Raw genomic sequence first — 25136 nt, 5'->3', positions numbered from 1 at the left:
ATATATCAGCCAAATGACCGTTGTTTTCATAAGGAGACTCACTTGATATGTTTATGTAGTATTTAAAACAAATATATGCTTCGCCGTGATGTCCCTTTAATGCATATGATAATTTCGCTGATGTTTTATTTACCCATTTGTTGGTTTTTCAATATATTCAAATTTGTAAATATCACTCAGGGATTAAGAAAGTCTTACTTTACATAAAGTGTGTTTACAATTTTTGTAATTTATTTTGGACATTATTAAGCTGTAAGTACCACACTCGCCTCTCACCAAGACGGCTGGGTTTCGACTATCCGATCGGCCTTTCAACCAGACGGCTGGGTTTCGACTCTGTCATCGGACATGAATAGATATTGCGTCACCTGCACGACAACGTGGGTTTTCTCAGCAGTACTCAGGTTTACTCCAACATAATGTTTCTCTGAGTCTTTTCCTTCGGGCCAACATAAAATATCAATATCAGTTGATATATAAATCTTTACATTTTTTTATGATGAGTTGTACGCAATATACGCAGGTTGTTTATATCCACACAGTTCACTGATTGATATACACATGAAACGTTACTGTTACATAGAGGTTCCCCAACCAGTGTTGGCTGGTTATCATGTTGATCTAACTCTCGTAAGTTGATTTTCAAATTGTAAAGGACACTTGTTTACCGAGTGTCTTTTACAATTTCAAAACTAACCAACGAGAGTAAGATAAACATGATGATCAACCAACACTGGCTGGGGACCTTTTTCTCCCGCAACGTTCACATATTCTATTAAGAAAACCATGAGCTTCTCTTGGGAACAATGTTTACGGTGAAACAACTACCATGAACTATGACCTTGCAAAGCACTGTTACTTGACGTCATTATTAGAAAATTGACCAATGGAATAATGTCCAGGATGTTACCCAACTTTTTTACCAACTCCTAGCAAGGTTGCTAGATGAGTCTGGAGTGAGGAAATCCATTGTGGTTGTGGGAGAATAAATGTTCTTGTTATGTCAGAAAAAAATTGTGCTGAGTACTACTTGGTTAATCTCGAAGTCGAGATTTATTTAGGTCCGGAGAGAGATCAGTAGTATGACGGACAGTGGTGCCTAGGGGGTCAACAGTATCTGAACACACAACATTTTCACGTCTGGATAGGCTTATGAATGAATTAAGGCAGTCAAGTGAAAACCGTTGATAATAAAATTGAATCAGGATAAAAATTAAACAATTTCTGATACTGGCAATCAGTTATTTTGTCGTTAACTAGCTCCTCAACAGATCTGCCATGCACCCTTTACATGTTTGCTGGGAATGGACGGACTGTACCTTACACCCCCTCCAGCCACTTGCAGTACACACGTGACCCACGCTTCGTTTCACATTCAGCACATATGCATTGGATCCTTTCGTAAGACAAAACTTAGTGGTAAACGACTGTACCGAGCTGTACTGACTACTACGGAAGGTAGGTTTACTTTTATTTACACTATCCTAATTAATTTCAAGCAATATTTACTTATTCTAGAATACTTATATTGAAAGTTTGCAAGATCGGTTCATTTAGGATTCAAGAAATAACAAGAACGTGTGTAAAAGTAACACATATACATTCCGTATTTTGAAGTAAATTAAGCCATGTATGTGATTTGAATGTTTTTAAATGTTTTATGCTTGGTGCAATGTTTTAGAATCCCATTGAAGGTAACCACAGGTGAAAAAACTCGCGTAAAAAATACTATATGAGCCGACTCCCTTGTTTGTCTATATATTTTTTTTAATTTGTCTTAGTCAAAACAACTCAAAAGTATTTTACTCTGCCACCGTATTGCTTTTATTTTTGTTCTACAATCACTGTTGCTATATTCTTATTGGCTTATACTTAATCTTGCAAATAACAACACGAGTAGCTCAGAATATAATTTGTTAACGCTGTGGATTTCTTTATGTAACATATATGACCTATTTTAGGGTACACACACCCATGTGTGTCCTGCTTTCATCATTCTACTTATCAACCTCATTCAATATTATAAACAAAGTCCAACACGAAAGGCTATACATCTATATTTGTTTAAAAAATATTATACGAGCCGACTCCCTTGTTTGTCTGAAGTGATTTGAGTAATTTCATGTACCATAAATAATTTACCAATATTCAATTACAAAAACCCCCAAAAACCCCCACACTTTGTAAGATGGAAAATACTTCTAAATGATATATAAGCAAGTCTTTACTTATATAAATAAATCATGATGAAGGAAAATAATTGAGGTGGAACATTACCCTTAAAGACGCCCCGGTAGCTATGGATAGCCTTCTGACACGGTTTCCAAAATATTGTTTTTGCGTTTCACAATAATCACGGAGGTGGTATGTATCACTGAGCTGTGTAATTGGAAATAAGAAAGAAGGCTAAACCAGACAAACATTTTACACTGTTGGCGACATTTTGATCTATGTACTAAATCTACCTTTTAATTATTATTGACTTGGGGTCTTTTTGATTGGTTGATCTGTTGATTGGAGAGTAACTATATTTCTATACAGAAATAGTACAAGTACACGTATCCTTCTCAACAGGTGAAACTTGTTTGTAAATGTTAACCGGACTAGATATATCTGATAAAACGTCTATATATCATTTCGCGAATGTCGAAACTTTGGGTAAACTCAAACGACATGCTAAATAAAAGTCAATGGGAAATCTTGGCGAGACAATGGAGACTTATTTCATATGTCTGTCAATGTAGACCTTCTATGCGAATTTAGCCTTTAACAGAAAAAACTGAAATGGTATAATTGTGAGTAAACTTATGTATTTCCCATGAATATAACAATTTACATGGATTAGATCATTTTCTGTCAATGGCTTTTTTTCTATACAACGAGAACACAACGCCCCTTAGTGACTTTTGTAGATATTTCAAAACATTCATAGTTTTGCTCGTTAAGAACGTTAGATTGTGCAATGATTAAATAAATTAATAATTAACAGACATATTAGTATATTTATATTTCGATACTTTGCACAAAAGTGGTACAAGAGTACATACATGTATTATGCTATCAATGGGATTCATTCGGATGACGAATAAATAAAGGTTGTGGAGGTATATATTGACTGTATCCGTCGACGGAAGGTAAAACCTTAAAACTCTTTATCTAAAATTACACCTGTTCAATGCCATACAGTTGCTTTATAATATCGTAATGGTCCTGTGCTCTTCGCTGTCTCGTTGCTCAAATCGTCTATTTCATTGCGGCGTTGTCTCCATGGATACCTCTTGTCAGCCAATCGTCACCATAATATGATTGTATGGAACCGTGTGCAATTGAGTCCAGATTATGAATTGTTTAATATAAACTTTATTTATTTTACAACAATTATGAAACAAACTTATATAAATCACTCTTGATGGCCTGCATGTTAGCGCGCGGGGTCTTAATATTGGAGGGAACCGGAGTACCCGGAGAAAACCCACGTGTTCGGGCAGGGTCCCCATACCTTTTCACGTCTGATCGTGGAATCGAACCGTGGCCGCCTTGGTGAAAGGCAAGAGCGCTATCCACTGAGCCGCCTGACCAACCTTATATACTATTTAGTAAGAAGACTCTCCAAAGGAAGTTTTGAGTTACTCAATCAAATGTGGACACTGTCTTCATATGACTTAACCTGTTGCGTCAACATAAAACTCTACACACAGAAAGTGTTTAGTATAATGGTTTCAAATACATGCCGATTAATCTAAAATAGTGATGTATCATCGATATCCTTGTCTGTTCATGTTTGTTATCCTTTGTCTGTGTCTGTTGGTGTTGAGATATATTTTGTCCTTGGCTGTTGATGCTGTGGTATATTTTGTCCTTGTCTGTTGATGCTGTGATATATTTAGTCCTTTTCTGTTGACGCTGTTGTATATTTTGTCCTTGTCTTTTGATGTTATAATATATTTTGCCCTTGTTGGTAGAGGCTGTTGTGGTATATTTTGTCAGTGTCTGTTAATGCTGTGGTATAGATTGTACTTGTCTGTTAATGTTGTGTTTATTTTGTCCTTTTCTGTTGATGCTGTGGTACATTTTGTCTGTTAATGTTATGATATATTGTGTCCTTTTCTATTGATGCTGTGGTTATTTTGTCCTCTTCTGTTAATGCTGTTGTAAAGATTGTCCTTGTCTGTTGATGGTGTGGTATAGATTGTCCTTGTCTGTTAATGTTATGATATATTGGTTATTTTGTCCTGTCTGTTAATGCTGTTGCATATATTGTCCTTGTCTGTTTATGTTATGATATATTGGTTATTTTGTCCTTGTCCGTTAATGCTGTTGTATAGCTTGTCCTTGTCTGTTAATGCAGTGGTTATTTTGTCCTTGTCTGTTACTGCTGTTGTATATATTGTCCTTGTCTGTTAATGCTGTGGTTATTTTGTCCTTGTCTGTTAATGTTATGATATATTGGTTATTTTGTCCTTGTCTGTTAATGTTGTTGTATAGATTACCCTTGTCTGTTAATGCTGTTGTATGGATTACCCTTGTCTGTTAATGCTGTTGTATATATTGTCGTTGTCTGTTAATGCTGTTGTATAGATTGTCCTTGTCTGTTAATGCTGTGGTTATTTTGTCCTGTCTGTTAATGATGTTGTATATATTGTCCTTGTCTGTTAATGCTGTTGTATATTTTGTCCTTGGCTGTTGATGCTGTGGTATATTTTGTCCTTGTCTGTTGATGCTGTGATATATTTAGTCCTTTTCTGTTGACGCTGTTGTATATTTTGTCCTTGTCTTTTGATGTTATTATATATTTTGCCCTTGTTGGTAGACGCTGCTGTGGTATATTTTGTCATTGTCTGTTAATTTTGTGGTATAGATTGTCCTTGTCTGTTAGTGTTGTGTTTATTTTGTCCTTTTCTGTTCATGCTGTGGTACATTTTGTCTGTTACTGTTATGATATATTTTGTCCTTTTCTATTGATGCTTTGGTTATTTTGTCCTCGTCTGTTAATGCTGTTGTGAAGATTGTCCTTGTCTGTTGTTGGTGTGGTATATTTTGTTCTCGTCTGTTGATGCTTTGGTATACTTTGTCTGTTAATGTTATGATATATTGTGCCCTTTTCTGATGATGCTGTGGTTATTTTGTTCTTGTCTGTTGATGCTGTTGTGTAGATTGTCCTTGTCAGTTAATGCTATGGCTATTTTGTCCTAGTCTGTTAATGCTGTTGCATAGATTGTCCTTGTCTGTTAATGTTATGATATATTAGTTATTTTGTCCTTGTCCGTTAATGCTGCGGTATAGATTGTCCTTGTCTGTTAATGTTATGATATATTGGTTATTTTGTCCTGTCTGTTAATGCTGTTGTATAGATTGTCCTTGTCTGTTTATGTTATGATATATTGGTTATTTTGTCCTTGTCCGTTAATGCTGTTGTATAAAATGTCCTTGTCTGTTAAGGTTATGATATATTGGTTATTTTGTCCTTGTCCGTTAATGTTGTTGTATAGATTGTCCTTGTCTGTTAATGCTGTGGCTATTTTGTCCTTGTCTGTTAATGATGTTGTATATATTGTCCTTGTCTGTTAATGTTATGATATATTGGTTATTTTGTCCTTGTCCGTTAATGTTGTTGTATAGATTGGCCCTGTCTGTTAATGCTGTGGTATATATTGCCCTTATATGTTGATGCTGTTGTATAGATTACCCTTGTCTGTTAATGCTGTTGTATATATTGCCCTTGTCTGTTAATGCTGTTGTATAGATTGTCCTTGTCTGTTAATGTTATGATATATTGGTTATTTTGTCCTTGTCTGTTAATGTTGTTGTATAGATTGGCCCTGTCTGTTAATGTTGTTGTATAGATTGTCCTTGTCTGTTAATGCTGTTGTATAGATTGTCCTTGTCTGTTAATGCTGTTGTATAGATTGTCATTGTCTGTTAATGCTGTGGTTATTTTGTCCTGTCTGTTAAAGCTGGTGTATAGATTGTCCTTGTCTGTTAATGCTGTGGTTATTTTTTCCTTGTCTGTTAATGCTGTGGTATATTGGTTATTTTGTCCTTGTCTGTTAATGCTGTTGTATAGATTGCCCTTGTCTGTTAATGCTGGGGTATATTTGTGTTATCCATTAGCTCTATGGTACCTTTTGACAATTGTACATTACTGGTACCTGTACTCAAACTCTGCACATTTCATTTTTAATGTAAAGTGTACTAGGAACGAACTAACTATCGACGTTTTGAATGTGCTTGATGCATAAAACATTAGACGTTACACAGTTCTAAAACATACTACATATGTTTTTCTGTAAATACATTATCATTGAACAATTTATCATGCAGCAAAAACGCAACCAATGACAACCAAGTCATAGTTAAACAACAACTAACTTAGGTAAACAAATGGTTTGTCTTACAAGAAAAATCATGCAATAGGCCTAACTCTGCGAATGACTTGCCAAACATATACCATCTTGTTCTAAAATGACTGCAAACAAGACTCTAAACAGAATGTTTATGCCAAACTAACATAATCTTTCAAGGTAAAATATTTCAAAGGATATTTAATATGAGTAAACTATAACAACATGACAGTTCAGGTAATTACAATCTAGGTTTAGAGTGTTTGATGTTTATTCTATATCCTATACTGTACAAATATGTTTAAATATATAAGTACTGCCTTTTAGCAATGGTTTATAAATAATTTGAAGTTAACTCGAGTGTGATCTATGGTGGTTGATATGTAGATTCTCCAGATCACATTTTATCAAACGTTTGTCAAATGTGAACAGTGGTAAAAATATTAGCTTTGTCTTTGATAACCCCATATCCATTATGAGTCAGTAATATGATACATCAATGACGTGATTCAATTTAGGGGAACAATAAAAAATACGTTTTTCGATATAAAGAGTAAGAGTGATGTTATAGGTTTTAACTTAGGAAAACCTTGCAAGGGAATGCAAACCGATATCAAACGTTTGATCATTTTAACAGAATTCAACTCACGGAACATTAAAAAGACAACAATTTAAGCTATATGAAAAAAGCGATATCATATAAGGTTTTACTTTGGTGACAGGGCAAGTGAATGCCTTCGAATATACGGATTATATTTTTTTTTTTATAGAATTTAACTAAGGGAAGATTACAAGACAGAGTTTTCATATATATAATGGTTTGAATAATATGAATTGTTTCACTTTTAGGAAACCAGGAAAGGGAATGCCTTACGTTATAAAGATTAAGAGCATTATTATATGTTGTATTTTAGACGCGCATGACAGGTAAACGACTTACAATATAAAATGTGAAAGTATTGTTAAAGAAACTACCTTTGGGGAGCATTACAGGCGAATGCCTACCGATATACAGTTAAAGTATTTATTTAGTATTGGTTTAACTCATGGGAACATAATAAGGGGACACATTCCGATACGAAAGGCTAGAGCATTATTATAGGGTCTAAACTATGGAACATTAAAACTGAGCATCTTCAGGTATATAAAGGTCATAATATGTTCAAAGGTTTTCTATTTGGGAACATGGTAAGAGAACGCCTTCACCAATATCATTTAAAAACAATGTTATGGATAATAGAAATTACCTTCAGGGTATCAGGTTTCAGGATTCAAGGATCATTTCAATCTTGTGAGAAAAGAATTTCATTATTCTTGTTCTGCACAACTAAAATGTGCGACAGTGATCGATATTGATTTAAAGTTTCAAAACTTATTTTGAAAATTGGTCGAATATTCAAAATGGTCAATGTGGTCTCGGATAAGACATATTCTGATAATTCCATAAGCAATATTTCAAAGTGCATTCAGTGCAAAAGAGTCACTCTTAAATTTATGTATAGACTTTTACTTTTATTTCAAATATCAACACCAGATTCTCACTACGGGATAAGATCAAGGTAACAAATGACGATTTCAAAAAAATACTTTAACTGACCTTCATGTTAGTTCATATACAGGATAGGGTATCTGGGACAATTCAATGGCAAAACTACCATTCGGAATACACTTTTCTTTCTCCTTTAGTTCCATCAAGTAAATATTCAAATAATTGACTAGTAAGAAGCTGGAATCAAGGCTGACAAGTTTGGAACAGCTATGTAGGTCAAATGGAGAGGCAATTGAGCCATAATTCTTGTTTGTTGTTTGCTTAATGCCTAGCGAAGTGAAAAGTTGACCTACATTCTTGAACCGTATGCAGTGGATTATTTTAATGATATTGTATCTGTTGCATGCAGCGGTAGCATCAGCTTCGATTCAAGGTCACAATAACATGTAATAGATCATGTGATAGACTAGTACATGTTCAGGCTTGTGGATAGGAACAATAACCTGCCATAGTCCATGTGGTAGACTAGTTCATGTTCAGGCTGGTGGATAGGGACAATATTCTGACACAGACCATGTGATAGACTAGTACATGTTTAGGCTAGTGAATATGGATAACAATAACATGACACATACCATGTGATAGTCTAGTACATATTTAGACTGGTGGATAGGGACAATAACCTGACACAGACCATGTGATAGTCTAGTACATATTTAGACAGGTGGATAGGGACATGAACCTGACACAGACCCTGTGATTGACTAGTACATATTAAGACTGGTAGATAGGGATATGAACCTGACACATACCATGTGATTGACTAGTACATATTTAGACTCATGGATAGGGACATGAACCTGATACATACCATGTGATAGACTAGTACATATTGAGACTGATGGATAGGGACATGAACCTAACACAGACCCTGTGATTGACTAGTACATATTTAGACTCATGGATAGGGACATGAACCTGATACATACCATGTGATAGACTAGTACATATTTAGACTGATGGATAGGGACATGAACCTAACACAGACCCTGTGATAGTCTAGTACATATTAAGACTGGTAGATAGGGACATGAACCTGACACAGACCATGTGATTGACTAGTACATATTAAGACTGGTAGATAGGGACAATAACCTGACACAGACCTTGTGGTAGACTAGTATATGTTTAGGCTGGTGGATAGGGACATGAACCTGACAAATACCATGTGATTGACTATTACATATTAAGACTGGTAGAAAGGGATATGACTTGATACATACCATGTGGTAGACTAGTACATGTTTAGACTGGTGGATAGGGACGATAACCTGACACAGACCATGCGATAGACGAGGACATGTTTAGGCAAGGCTAGTGACTGTAACATGAAAAATAAATATCTCTTGAAAGTTCGAGTTTCAATGAATATGTGTAAGATGACTTAATGCATGAAGGGCTCAGTCGGGTACGGGCAAGAACAACGTCGTCTCTATGTATTTCTCTACAATTACGACATGCTTTCATCAATGACATACCTTATATAGTTCAATTTACTACATTTTTATTCTAAATAGTTTGCCGTTCTAATCTTATAACCGTTTTTATCAGCGGCTTGAAATATACAAAATCAAATTCCTAATCAACAGGTGGTGGCGATTAATTGTCGTCATTTCCGTATTGCGTATCGGGCATTTCAATACCGTAGTGTAAATAACAGAAACACCGGGTAAACAATATTACACCTGCGTGACGATGATATGTCAACTTCTGATATCGAGACTTAACTGTGAAATGCGTAACCACACGTATATACAAATATAGATTCCGATAAAAAGACAAAAACTGACTCATGGAAAGAACTGACATGTGATCAGACGACTTCACGAAGGTCATATATGAAGCGCATGGAATACGGACTGATGCGCTACGATTTTCGGTATCGAGCGAGTTACGCTCTGTCGAGTAAATAGTTATTATAAAAGCAGTGTTAAAATTGTATCATGTTTGCTTTTAGCTTGTAGATAATCACTTTTATTCGTACAATTTCAATAAAAACACTTTGTGTAGCGTGTTTTATACATTTTGTGATAAATACAATATGTGTAGGGTTAGTTAGCAATGCTTCTTTTCATTTTTATATTGTTGTTAAAAAATGAAAAAATATTAAGATTGGTGAACACTTTTTTTCTTTTTCTTTTCTTAAAATCTGCAGTCTACCGGAATGCTTAGATTTTCCTTAAATCGCCTCTACATAGTTGCATAACTATTATGTGAACGTTTCAACGAATTCCTCTGGTTAATTGCGAAAGGACTGAGCCTCCTTAAATGAAATTGGTCTCACAATCTGGATATGCACTTTCCATTATTGCTATTTCCAAATGTCTTGGACCCTAGCATAAAACGATATGACACTTTGAAGTTATATTATCTGACAATGTTAATATTGACTGATACATTCATTAAATGGCTATTGTAAACGCCTTTCTAAAATTCATAGAATATATAATTCATTTCGGTGCAGTATTTGTTATATGTTTAAGGGTGAGATTGTATCATGGGCTTTTGCAGAGAATATTAATGCGTCATTTGTTAGCTCATCTCTTTCGTAGTCATGGCAGAGGTGAAAGTATGATCATCTTTCAAACATCAGTATAAAATTATTGGAAAATTATCATTTAACTGATGTCTCGAAAAGCAAATTCAACAGTCATGAAGTTTTACAAATTATGTAAGAAATCTGGACATTGTGGATATAAATTTGGGCATATTCAAAAGGGATGGAACTCGAATATCAATACTTTGAATATAGGTGTTTTTTTTGAAATGCAGTTTTATAATTTAGATTTAGTACGGGTGAATCAATTTGATTTTAATAATGTAATTATATTTAAATGCATAATGCTATAATAGTTTCTCTCGACGATTATATAACGATGGCTCGTTTGCTTCCATGTAGACAATCGATCCATCGTCAAGTTTAGATGCGTCAGACATGCGTTTTGATAATTGTCAATTTAATAGATTTTGTCCGGTAAAGGAAAGTGATTAATAAACATGTTCATGTATATATATATTTCTGTTTTCTATAGATGGGATTCATCATTTTCACCATTGCTGTCCTATTGACATTTGCCTTACCCAGCTCTGAATATGAATGTGACAAGTCCGCCACGCTGTGTGAGACCACGCTGGTGATCCAACATAGGCTAACCATGATGCACCCTACCGCACAACAAGTCTTTCCAGCCAATGGTAAACTCTACAAATATGACGACCTGACACAAACTACAGAAATACCAGTGGATGAAGTAATGACTACCGATGGTTGGGAGGATAACAGACTGGTTGTTGTAGCAAACGAAAGTCTTCCAGGCCCTCCAATTATAGTGTATGAGGGACAAAGACTTAAAGTTCACGTCATCAACAAAATGACTTCAGATACTGTGACTATACACTGGCACGGTATTCCTCAAAGACGAAGCCCTTGGATGGACGGTGTTCCTTTTGTGACACAATGCCCAATCTTGTCTGGACAGACGTTCACATATGACTTCATTGCTGAACCTAAAGGAACGTATTGGTACCATTCCCATGTCGGTGATCAGCGAGCGAAAGGGATGAATGGTGCATTCATCATTAGAGAGAGGACATCAGTTATCAGGGAACAGATTATGACGGTACAAGACTGGAACCATAACTGGGGAGCCGATATGGATCACCAAAAATTGCTGCTTGGAACTTTTGTGAATCGTGTACCAGAACCACTGAGGCAATCTGTAGACGGGGGTCTTTTTGACCCATTCTATGTAACTTCAGTTCTAATCAATGGTAGAAGCCGTTATTACAACAAGTCCGGTCAACATAATGGTGCTCCTTTGTCAGTTTTCCATGTGGAAAAAGGAATGGACTACAGGTTTAGGGTTATCCACGTCGGAGCTCTATATCCCATTAGAATATCAATTGACAATCATGCTATTACTCTTGTCGCTTCAGACGGATACGATTTCCAACCAGTAGAGGTAGAATCTTTCATCATCAACCCAGGTGAAAGATACGATTTCATCATCAATGCCAATCAAGTCATTGGAAACTACTGGATAAGAGCTGAAACCCTAGAAGTTAATGCACATAAATCTGAGGCCGTTCTCCGCTATAATGGTGCAGATGTGTCCCAATACCCTTTAACGACTAGGAAAATATGCACTCCTGCTGAGAGATGTTTAGTTGTCAACTGTCCTTTTACAACCTTCCCTGCTGACTATTACACCGACTGTTTACGGTTTGATCATCTTCGGTCCTCTGTGAACAACGACCCTGCGCCCGAACCGACATCTCTGGACACATTCAAAGAACACTATTTGAACTTTGCTCTTCCTGATGAAGTTGCGTCAGTAAACGGAAGAGAGTTTATGAATCCCACAGTGTCTGCACTTACACAGCCATTAGAGATTACGTCCACATGCGACAACGTAGACTGCGGTGAGGAAAAAACATGCAAATGTACATATTCACTTCCCACTACCCATAACGATGTAGTGCAACTTGTACTGATGAATATGGGGGTAGGGACAGGTGACGCCCATCCAGTTCACCTCCATGGTTATTCATTTTACGTGCTGAAAATGGGATATGCTACTTATAATATGACTACCTCAAAGTTCATATCCCAAAACAATGACATCGATTGTCGCGGAAGTGGGGACATGACAACAAGTTTATGTAACGACGCTTCATGGAGAAATTCTAGTTGGCTTGGAAATAACGTCCCTGGACTGAATCTTATCAATCCTCCGCGGAAGGATACTCTGATTATACCTAGTGGTGGCTACGCTGTTATCAGGATCAAGGCTGATAACCCAGGTGTATGGCTATTTCATTGTCACATCCAAGTGCACGGAATCTTCGGAATGAGAATGGTCCTCAATAGCTCATACAACATGCATCCAGCACCTCCAAAATCATTTCCTGTGTGCCGTGACTATCCTTCTTCCTTTCGTGAAGACTATGTTGACCAGCATCAGAGTGGTGACCAGGATCAGAGTACCCCCAGTGTCAACAAAGTGAAACAAATCGGCCCTGATGGTACGTAGCAAACCTAAAATGTTTTTGTCATATTCTAGCTATGAAAGATCTAAAGTGTGATACCTTTTATCGCACTAAATATGATAAAGCTTAAACATATATTAAGTCATATTAAGTGTTTACTCTATGTATTTAAGTTTCGATATTTCAGTTAACTACGTACCTGAGATAAGTACTTAGTAAATAGTATGATAAATTGTTACTCTCATATTTAAATTAAACATTTTTCATTTTTTTATATTTATATTATATTTTTTTCATAATTGTTATTTTTTTGGCTTAATATAAGAAACTTTAACGCCGCTATACCTTTTCAACACTATTATCAGTATATACAAAATGTGCCTACCTGTATCTTACAAAAGTGTTTTTTATTACAGAAAGTGGTTATGGAATGAAGACTTTCTGGATAATGTTCACATTGATGGGTATTATCATCCTACTTTTGATTGCCTATATTCTGCACGTACGGAAGCAAGCCCAGCATTTCAAGAAGAAGTTGGAATCATCTTCAGAACCAACAAAAAGCGGGAAGGAAAATCCGGTCTTTTCAAAAATTTGACATTCTTTGTAATTACTTTCATGGGTAAACCCTTTCAAATAATGAAGTTGGTACACACAATCTTGGTTAATATATAGAAGGCACAAGTTTACAATGCAGTATTTATTGCTGCCTCACTGTGACCGTGCAAACAACGAATATTATCACAATGCAACAATTTTACACTATACTGTTTAAAAAATAACCAAAGATGTGTTTGTATTTCTGTAGAATATATAACGAGGGTGAGAAAATGCTTGAAACATAATCAACAAGGACAGATTGTCAATATATTTCAATATAATCAATATCTTCAAAAGACGAATTGTGCAGTTATAACTTCGAGTTAGAGTTGTTAACGTCACGTGTCTGAAGTTTAAGACTTATTTTGAACAATCTAATAACAGTCTCGATACCAAGGTAGCGAAGGAAATATTCAAGTTTAAAACAACTGTCTAAAATTGAATTACGTTATTAACAGGAATTAATTCTAATATGAGGTTTTTGCAAGCTTTAATTTCTGTGTAAAATTTATAATTCAAGATGTAGTGGAATGTTTGTATTGCTACATTAACATACTAACGATACCAAGCATATCAGCCTTCTAAATACGCCAACGTTCAATTAACTCAATGTATTGCGTTGTGGTTATATCTCAGTTATTTCCATGATGAGGTCTACCAAACCTTATACAACAATAACATAAATAATGTCTTCGGATTCTTCGGATGTTAATGTCACTATGGAAATCTCCACACACCGTTTGTTTTTATTTATTTATTTTAAAAAGACTCATTTTAGCGTCAAAAAAAGTAAGAAAGGAAAGACATATTTGAACATGAATATTTTAATTAAATTACAATTTTACCATTTACCATATTTATCAACTGGGAAATCGTTTTCGATGTTTAAATCAGGTGCAGACTTGATATTATGAGTTAACTGCAGTATGGATATGTGCAAATATGCTATTGTACAGATCTTTTTTTTTTTTTTAATTTAATTTTTTTATTTTCAAAGATTTTCAGAACTTGTACATTATACATCACATCACATCAACACATATCTACACATTCACACATATCTACTATTGAAATTATCAGCAACCTCATCCTCCTCATCATCTGATGCTGATTTTATACAATCACAAAGCCACATTCAATTTTCACACACTTTCACACATAGAATAGACAAAACAAATGGACAAAGAGCACTGAGAGAGAGAGAGAGAGAGAGAGAGAGAGAGAGAGAGAGAGACTGCCAAATCTGAGAAGATACTAAATAAAATAAATAACTGCTGTGAGTATTTGTCAATATTTTGTTTTTTAAAGTAGAATAACAACTAATAACTTAATATAAATAGTCATAATACTCAGGGTTAGTTGAGGTCAAGCTCTACTAATTTTAACCATTTTTCCCATTCAGAAGTAAATCTTCTAAGGCCTTGTTCCCCTTTACCACGAGCAATATATTTCTGAACCTTATAGTAATCTTTAATCGAATTGACTAAAGCCGTCACATTAAGTGACTTATGAAAACATCTGGTTTTGTATATATATTGTTTAATGAACAGAGTAATTTCATTATCAATTCTGGTATAAATTCCAGTTTGGTTGATAAAACCAAAGATCATTGATTCTTTATTTAGTGAGAAAGGAATAGTGAGAGCACTTAAAAGACTTTCAAAATTGCTCAGAAATTTTTGTACTTCCCTGCATTCCCATAAAACGTGGGTAATTGTCTCCCTTTCTATGATACAAAAAACACAGTGTGGGTTATTTACAAGTCCAATTTTGCATAAATAAGAATTGGTTGTTAAAATATAATGATTAATTCTAAATTGCAACCATTGCAATTTTGTATTTTTTGTAACCCTGAAAGGAATAGCATATATTTTCCCCCAAGTTTCCTGATTATAGTCGAATATAGTTCCCCATTTTGTTTGAGCAGTTATTGATGCATTATTTCTGATAAGTATATTATAGAAGTCTTGAGAACCTTTTTTCTTCTTTAAAATTATTACAAGATGTAACGGTATAATTGGGTATATCACATTTTTGTTTGGCAAATTAAGTTGTTTCAGATAATTCTTTATGCTTGTTATCAAGCCATGATATTCTAGATAATTAGTTATTGTACCATGTAGATCACAAAATTCCTTAAAAGACAAGAAAGAGTAGTCTGTGTTGTTTTTCAACAAATCATTAATTATCATAATCCCGTTTTTAAACCACTTACTATAAAAAACAACTTTATTACCAACAGAAATATTTTTGTTATACCATAAGGGTGTCTTAACTAGGGCAAAATTCTCATTTTTTTTAACAGCTCCTCTTTTGCTCTTAATTTATACCATGCCCTAAACACATCTTTCCAAAACACATTTTTGCAATTTCCTTGAACTTTATTAAGGTACTCGTTTCCTGAGTTTGCCAAGATATGAGGATTTACACAAGATTTTAAAATGCTTACCCATTTACCTTCTGATCTAAAAAACCTTCTTATCCAACTTATTTTCAGAGCTTCAATAAAAGACATTAAATTAACCATTTTTAGCCCACCTTCTTGATAATTTTGGATTATTATGTCCCGTTTAAACTTATCAGTTTTGCTATTACATAAAAAATTGAAAAGAACAGAATTGAGCTGTTTTATAAATTTTTCAGATAGATTAGGTAAGGAAATGAACAGATGATTCATCTGAGAAATTAATAAAGATTTAATGACATTAATTCTACCAATAGGTGTGAGCAACCTTCTACTCCAGCTCTTAATAAGAGCTTTAAGTTTAACTAATTTTTTATCAAAGTTCATTTTAGGTATTTTGCAAAGATCTACATGGAAATCTATCCCAAGAAGAGTAAATTTATTAACTCCCCATCTAAGATTCATATTTGGAAGGAGAACATCATTGCTGTATTTTTTACTGCCTATCCAGACAACTTCAGTTTTACCTACATTTACTTTAAGACCAGATATTTTTGCATAAATATTTAGTTCATCAACCGCCCCTTTCAGTGATTTTTCAGAACCATCTAATACCAGAGAAGTGTCATCTGCATACTGAGAGTTTAAGATGGGACAGTTATTAACCTTTATACCAGTTATACTCTTATTGTTTCTAAGGCGGATTGCTAAAACTTCTGCACATAGTATAAAAATATATGGAGCGATGGGATCTCCTTGACGACATCCACGATTTATTTTGAAAAAAGCTGATAAATTACCCCCCTGGTTTATAGCAGAGCTTGAATTACAGTGTAAAATTTTGACCCAATTTCTGATATCGTTTCCAAATCCAAAATATCTAAGTACTTCGTCTATGAATTTCCAAGAGACAGAATCGAAAGCCTTTTCAAAATCAACCATTAATAACATTCCAGGGATATCATTTTCCTCTGTATATTGCATAATGTCATAAACCAGGCGAGTATTTTCTCCTACATAGCGTCCCGATATAAATCCTGATTGATCAGAGTTTATAATTTTTTGTAAAACTAATTTGAATCTACTTGTTATTGATCCAGAAGCAATTTTGTATACAATGTTTAATAGAGAAATAGGTCTCCAATTCTTTATAAAATACTTTGATTTATTAGCCTTAGGTATACAAGTAATTATTCCCTGACGTTGTGTAATAGATAGCTGACCATTTGAAAAACCATAATTTAATGCCCTAACCACAAAATTACCTAACTGATTCCAAAAACATTTATAAAATTCTGATGTGAATCCATCTGAGCCTGGGCTCTTATTACTTTTCATATTCTTTAGTGTTATAGATGCTTCTTTAAGTGTAATAATACCTTCCAAACTGACCGCTTCTTCAACATTTAATCTTGGAACATCAAAATCTTCTAAAAATTCATCCAAATCTATGTCATCGACTTCATTATCAATAGAATACAATTGTTCATAAAAAAATTTCACCTCATTTAATATATCTACTTGTTTAGTTAGAAATTCCCCATTTTCCTGTTGTAACTTTGGAATGATTTTTGATGTAAAATGTCTATTTTCTAAATTAAAAAAATAATTGGTAGGTTTTTCACCCTCATCAATCCATAAGGCTTTTGCACGTATTATACTCCCTTTTATCCTATGTACTCTAATCTTTTCCAATTCCTTTTTTTTCTCAAGTAACTTGTCTAAGTCTACATTATTCTCATTTTCCAGTTCCTGTATTTGATCTATTAAGGTCTTTTCCCTTGCCCAACACTGTTTCTTTTTATAGGAAGAATATGAAATTGACTTACCTCTAATTTCCATTAATAGTGTTTCTAAAAATAACTGATCATTTATAACAAACTGTAAATCTGAATCAGGTATATCATCTATATTTTCAGGATTATATATAGGAAGGCAATACTGTAATTTAACTGTTTTAATAGTATCATTAATTATATTAAGATATTCCAGGTCATATAATAAGGAACTATTTAACTTCCATAGACCTTTACCTTTTTTAAATTCGTTAAATTTTAACATAATTTTGGGGAAAGAATGGTCTGATCTGTAACCTGGATCTATACTTGTCTCACATACACTTTGTAATAAGTTCCCAGAAACCAAAAAGAAATCTAACCTAGCCTGCTTGATAGGTTTACTCCTGCGCCATGTATATCTGGAAATGTCAGCATGCTGTTCTCTAAAAACATCCACTAAATCAAAGTTATTTATTATTTCTAATATCCTTTCACGAGCCTTTGGATTATTAACATTTTTGTAGCTTTTATCACAATCTAAATCAGGATTAAGAACTAAATTAAAATCCCCACAAATAACACAGCTATCATTTTTAAACTCATAGAGAGTTTCTTCTATTTTATCATAAAAAGTTGGGTTGTCAGAGTTTGGACCATACAATGTAATTAAAGTTATTTTCTTACCTTCAATTTCTAGATCCAATGCCAAAAAATTCCCTGTCAAGTCTTTTTTTTCCTTTATCACCTTGACTTCAAAATTGTTATTGATAAGTATTGCTACCCCCCTTGCATTAGATTTAAAAGAATTAAAATAGCAGTTATAGCCCCATTCACTCAGTAATATTTCTTCCTGTTCATCGGTAAAGTGAGTATCTTGCAGACAGTAGATATTGTATTGCCTATCTCTTAAATAAGTAAAAACATCCTTGCGCTTAACCTTGTCACCAAGGCCCTGGCAATTGGCCGTTTATTATCTTAATTCCCTCCACAACTGTTTAAGAAATTACAATGCATACAACAATGTATGGAGTTACAGCAGGCAGTAAAAATTGACTGACGGAAACTACACAGCAGTAACAGTATTTGCCCGGCGTGATGTCTGACACAAGAGATGAAATAAAGAACTGAACACAGAGAAAAGACACACAAAAGAAACACATAACGGACACAAATAAACATTTAAAATATCAAAAGTGGTCAAGAAAGACTGACTCACTATCACCTATACACCTTCATCTAATATTCATTCACCTGCATGCCACACCTCATCCATTCGACCCAATTTATCCAGTCTTTCGATCCTCACTCGTCATCAAACGACGCTGAACTTAACCGGAAGTACATATAGGCTAATCTAGTCTCAATCAGTTAGATGTTTAATGGCATAGATCTTACGGGCTAAGCATCTGACTGACCCAGAAAACATAACTAATTACATAGACTGGAACCGACATTGGACTATATTATCCGTCATATACTATATGATATCAATATACAGTTTTTGCATGTCTAGAATGATTATCCAATATCTATCACCATTTATGTAGGTAATATATTATTCAACTGTTTTCAATATGTCATCATAATATATATTTATATTAAAAATGGAGGGGAAAAAAATAATGTAAACTGTTATTCTGATATTACATTCTATTTACTAATACTTATACCAGGAAACACATAATATCATAAGATTCAGTTTCATATACAATTCACTTTCAGCCCTTTCATACTTTCATAGTTGCGCAGCATCAGTCAAAATTACATAATAAATCAAAGAGACTATAACTATAAACAAATACAGTATTATCAATATAGACATATAATAGCACGTAATATTTCATTGTCAGAGGGAAAGAATGTCAATCACTACCTGATTAATCAATATGTACATAAGTATCGACAATTTCACTGAATGCCAAATCAATATATTTTGCACATATGTAAAGTCACTGATTTTCAGGTATGATTACTTACGAAAATTGTCATCGTTCACCAGGAATGTCTCCGACAGTATTGTATTAGAAAAAATTCTCCGTTTTTTTCCATTTTTCAATAATGCAAAAAGTTTTCCATCAGTACTCCATGAACGCGCAACACACTGAAGTTCAAAAGCAGCCTTCAACCTCTGTTGATTGATACGGGTCAAGTCCTCTGTGATAAATGTCCCCGATCCCTTTAACACTTTCCTTGTCTGGATGATTTCCATCTTCTTCCTTCGGTGGATGAACTTACAGATAATGTTACGAGATTTACCTTGCTGGAAACGCCCTAGTCTGTGTGCAATGTCAATATCAGATTTGCAAATCCCAACTTTCAGTTTGTCCTTCACGAAACTCACAATCTTTCCAACACAGTCTTCCACAGTCTCATTTCTATCTGCGTCTTCAAATCCCACTATCCTAATAGAATTTTTCCTCCCATGTTGTTCCAGATCATTTTGTTTGTTTTCAAGTTCCAGCCATTTGTCTTCTGAATCTGTTAATTGCTGTTCAAATCTGGTTACTGATTGTTTTAAATCCTCATTCTGCTCCTCTAAGTCGTAAATCCGACCCTCCATTCGCTCTATCAGTTCCCTATTTTCTCTTCTGATTTCTTCTCTTAGGTTTTTCATCTGTTGACACATGTCCTCCTTCATCGTTGACAGTATAGTGAATATATTGTCCAGTTTCTCATCTGTCGACATTTTCCCTTTCGATATGTCACTGAGCCGTCCAGACTGAAGTCCCTTGGATTTATCTTTACTATTACTGATGCTCCCGCTCCTGGTTGAAGCCATTTCACAAGACAAACTCACAGTTCAGGAAAAAAAAAAACCCAACACTTTCAGCACAACAGTGTATAGTCAGATGTCCATACAGGTGTGTAATACAGGTAAGGTTACCTGTGTGTCACTAGGTACAGTATAGGTGATAGTGGTCACTAAGAGTGCTCACTGGACCATGGTGAGATCTGGTCTATCTTCAAAAGAAATGTTTCTCAAAATCCAGAAAAGACAGAAAAATCTGCACCAAAGACACCACAAATGTAATCTAAAGCACCTCCAGAATACACAGTGCAACATTCGTCATGAATGCATTGTTATTTTCAGCATAACAGACACTTTTCTAGAGAGCTCATAAACAACACCTCTGGCCAGGTCCTCCGTCCTTGACCCCTTCATAAATAATGTCTTCGGATTCTTCGGATGTTAATGTCACTATGGAAATCTCCACACACCGTTTGTTTTTATTTATTTATTTTAAAAAGACTCATTTTAGCGTCAAAAAAAGTAAGAAAGGAAAGACATATTTGAACATGAATATTTTAATTAAATTACAATTTTACCATTTACCATATTTATCAACTGGGAAATCGCTTTCGATGTTTAAATCAGGTGCAGACTTGATATTATGAGTTAACTGCAGTATGGATATGTGCAAATATGCTATTGTACAGATCTTTGTAAAAGCTTGTTACATAGTCGAGGAAAATGAAAACATAAACAAAAATGTTGATACAATACTAACAATGCCTATATAGAATGAGTATAACGACAAAATAACCTTTTTAATGTAATTGATCCGTTTATCGTATAACTTTATTAATTATAGAAATGAACATAATAAATGACCTGATGAAGGATTGGAACTACAAGGAATTCTGTATAATGGTTGAAATAAAAGGATTTAAAAAACAAGTATAATGAGACAGTCATGAGTAATAAGACAAATGTCAGAAATTTCACCAAAATACAGCGGTTAAGTACCCTTATTTTCCTTCGATTTAAATAATAAAATCACCAAACGGAATAAATATCAAACTTTTTATTGTATTCTAATCAATCGTATGCCAATGCGTATAGTTTTGGACAATATAAATGGGAAACATATTTGACTGAACAACGATATACTGGATGCAATTTTGCATTTTACTGTTACCTTTAAAAGCAACTAAAACTTAAATGTCTCGATGGTTGAAATTTAGAACGTTATGCCTATGTGTTAGGCTTACAGACAACTCCTGTTTGTATAAATTTTAATAGATAAAGGGAGACAATAATGCATGAATTCATTGCGAAGTCAACAATTTGTAGATATTATATCTATTCTTTAAACAAGTTGTAATAATCTTCTGGATCTATTGCCTTATCAAAGTTTAAAAAATGCATACAGATTTGGTAACGAAATTATACTTTCGATTAAGATCAACATATACAACATGGATATAGTTCACACAATAGGAATAATATCATCACTGATAATAAGATACAAAAATCACTATATGGATACTAATGTTTATCGCAAATCGTAAAAGTAAATATAGGATTGGAAAAATGAAAAATGACAAACCTGGTTGTAGTTGCTTACCATCTGACTTGTTTTTGTTTACTGTAGCTTTAGAATATTAACCTACTCCAAAGTTAAGACTTTATTATTCAATATCTGCTTCTGTTACACTTCGTCTCCGCTTAGCTAGTTTTACATGTAATATCACTGAATTTATTCTTTCAAAACACAATATTATAAAAATATATATTCAGTTTTATAACTAAATCATACTTTCTCTTTTTCCTTTCTTTCCTTCTCATTTTTATCTCTGCATCCAATTAAGATATAAATGACAATGTTATTCCAACACTGAAAGATCATTATATAATGATCTCGATTTTTGGTTGGTTTTGACATGTAATACGGTTGGAAAACTAAAGTGTGTATATATTATATTTATCCTTACTAAAACAATGCATTCAAAAAGGATATTACTGTATATGTTTCTTAACATTTGAAATAACCACTTTCATCAGATAATAGTATATTCATCTTTACGGTATTAAGTAGGTTATTTTATAAACGGCATTTTAAAACTGAAGTGTGTAGATATTATATGCGACCAAAATATATGTGAGCAAGATTACAATTAAATTGGTAACATTTGAAATGTCTTATGTTAATATATCATATGTTTCTATGTAAATAAAATGCGAAACAATACAAATAAAACTTTATGAAAATGATACATTCATAAATGTTAAACATAATAAAAATAATTTGAACAATGAATAACATACAAAATATTGTATATAAGGAGTATGTTGGTGATAGATACTGCATCCCCTAACATAGTACCGTCTATTTTAGTCGAACGTGCCTAAGAGACCATCTTTATTAAAAAAAACTATGATAATTGAATTTATAATAATTTTGATGTCACTTCGATATGGGACCGACTCATGGAATCCCTAAATATGGTTCCTGCATGAATACGGATTTTACTCTACTTTTAAACATTGTACAATGTATATGTCTTTCAATGACTATGTATTTACTATGACCTAGGGCGTTGTGCGTCAAATTATATTTAATAAACACATATAGGGGATACGTGTCTATACTGGCGATTAGAACATGAAATTTGGTTTAAACTCTCGACCTATCGGTCTCGAGTTCAAACCCAAATTTCATGTTCTAATCGCAAGTATAGCCACTCAAAACAACGTACTATCCCCATTCTAACCCACCTTAACAAATATACTACGCTAATATGTTTAAAAACATTGTATTTCCTTGTTTAAAAGTACGTAGTAAAATACTTAGCGACCTGAACTGGCGACGTGTCATTCTGCAGCGGACTGACCAATCGGAAAGAAGCTTTCAAAAGTCGGTCATTTGGCCCCGCCCATACTGGCGAGCGCTCGATCTGTATGTTGACGAGGCGGACTACTTGGATTGTTCGTGAACATCCTGTTACCAAAGTTTATAAGACACATTTGGATTAATATTGACCAAGTTCTCTGTATGCATACCAATCTGTGCTTATCGACAAAATCGGTGATTATTTGTATAGATTTGTGAAGAGTTTTGTGTAAATGCATACGACACATGTGAAATGTTTCACTTGATTTCGGATCTAAATAGATGCCTTCACACGGATGGAACGAACGTTTCAGTATTAAGTGGAGGTAAGAACAAGGAATGTGTACAATTTACTTTTTAATTCATTCAACAAATACATTTTATCGGTCGATTCTGTTCTGTTGCCTACTAGCCTTATCAGCGGGATTTCGCTAAGAGACGAGCTTGATGCCATATTGTTTTGGTTAGAAACGGGGTGTGGCTTAAGTGCGATGGGAGGAGCTTATCACGATTGATCATGATTCTATCGCAGATTAGAACATGGTCATTATCCAATTAAAACACGCGTTGCAAACGAATCGTGTTAGAATATATAATAATAATAAATATTGAAAACAAAACCATGGATATACTGTGTTATATATAAATCTGATTATCTGAAGAATCTCATTGAAAAGATAAAAGCACTTAATACGTTTTGTTGAGTTTTCCTCTTTTAATATTACTGGTATTTCCTCGTCCCCAATGATCATTTCACTACTGTTATTATATATATCTATATCACAACTTAATATGGTGTTTATATTCATGGTATGTGTTGTTTTGGAGATAACATTTGATCATCCATTTGTCAACACTTAATTAACTGGTAAAAGCTTTTGACAAACCAATGTTTCAATTCGACTCCGATGAAGCCAGGTAAGATGAAAGTGTTATGCAGGCTATTCGACTCCGATGAAGCCAGGTAAGATATAAGTGTTATGCAAGCTATTCGACTACTATGTAGCCAGGTAAGATGAAAGTGTTATGCAGGCTATTCGACTCCGATGTAGCCAAGTACGATTAAATTGTTATGAAGGCTATGAAAGTTTTGTCATCATAGAGGAAAAACATCTCCACCTCTATAGATATATGCAAACTAAGCTACCATACTAAGGTTATAGGCATGTCATTTGGTTACATAATACTGGTAATTATGTTAACGTATACCCATATACCTGGTTTGTATGACATATTTGTGAAGTACAGCAAACGAATAAATCCATCGATAATAATAACATCGATTACATTTTTTTCTCAAACTTTTGCAGCTTTTTGACACCCTTAGTGCTAATGAAATCTCCAAAAATTATTTATAATTTCGCAATAATATTAATTTTATATTCGTTTAAATTACTATCGATATGATGTGTATGCACAGTTTATAACTTAAAGAGAGGGCTTTTACAGGTTTTGCAAATTACACAATTCTTATTGTATGCAAAATATAAACAATAGAATTTTCCGAAATCGAGATACCCAGGTATGTATGTGGGCTTTACCATAGTTAACGAGTGTAACTAAAATGCACCGAAAATAAGGTTCGAATCATGTGAAATATGAAGTCTTGATAAAAAATATCATCATTACTCCTTGCTCAGTTAACAAACTGAATCTCATCACATACTTATCCGTATTTGTTTATATACTTTAGCATTGGATAAAGAATATATATATATATTTTATAATAGAATGAAAATATTTTAAATGTTTGACTACAATGGATTTCAAGAATGCATATATTTGTCATTGCGTTGTGGCCTGACTCCTGGTTCACTAAGGATTCACAAATAAAACTTTAAAGTCATTTTCTTATTTCAT

General features: G+C 33.9%; 1 protein-coding gene across 1 annotated transcript; it reads left to right on the top strand.

The window, feature by feature from the left end:
• Window positions 1-1384: 1384 nt before the first annotated feature.
• LOC110453227 (laccase-2-like) lies at window positions 1385-14437 on the top strand. Its single transcript, XM_021502092.1, has 3 exons — window positions 1385-1458; window positions 10923-12915; window positions 13296-14437. The coding sequence occupies exons 2-3, from the start codon at window positions 10923-10925 to the stop codon at window positions 13475-13477; spliced, it is 2175 nt and encodes a 724-aa protein (XP_021357767.1). The 5' UTR covers window positions 1385-1458; the 3' UTR covers window positions 13478-14437.
• Window positions 14438-25136: the final 10699 nt, after the last annotated feature.

Source organism: Mizuhopecten yessoensis, unplaced genomic scaffold, assembly GCF_002113885.1.
Source record: "Mizuhopecten yessoensis strain PY_sf001 unplaced genomic scaffold, ASM211388v2 scaffold7201, whole genome shotgun sequence".
Taxonomy (NCBI): domain Eukaryota; kingdom Metazoa; phylum Mollusca; class Bivalvia; order Pectinida; family Pectinidae; genus Mizuhopecten; species Mizuhopecten yessoensis.
This window is presented reverse-complemented; position numbering and strand designations above follow the sequence as displayed.

What these genes read in the sequence shown, in the direction of transcription:
- LOC110453227 (XM_021502092.1), top strand. Translation starts at nt 10,923, where the DNA reads ATGGGATTCATCATTTTCACCATTGCTGTCCTATTGACATTTGCCTTA. An exon ending in GAAACAAATCGGCCCTGATG is followed by an intron (nt 12,916 to 13,295) that starts GTACGTAGCAAA and finishes TTTTTATTACAG; the next exon opens with AAAGTGGTTATGGAATGAAG.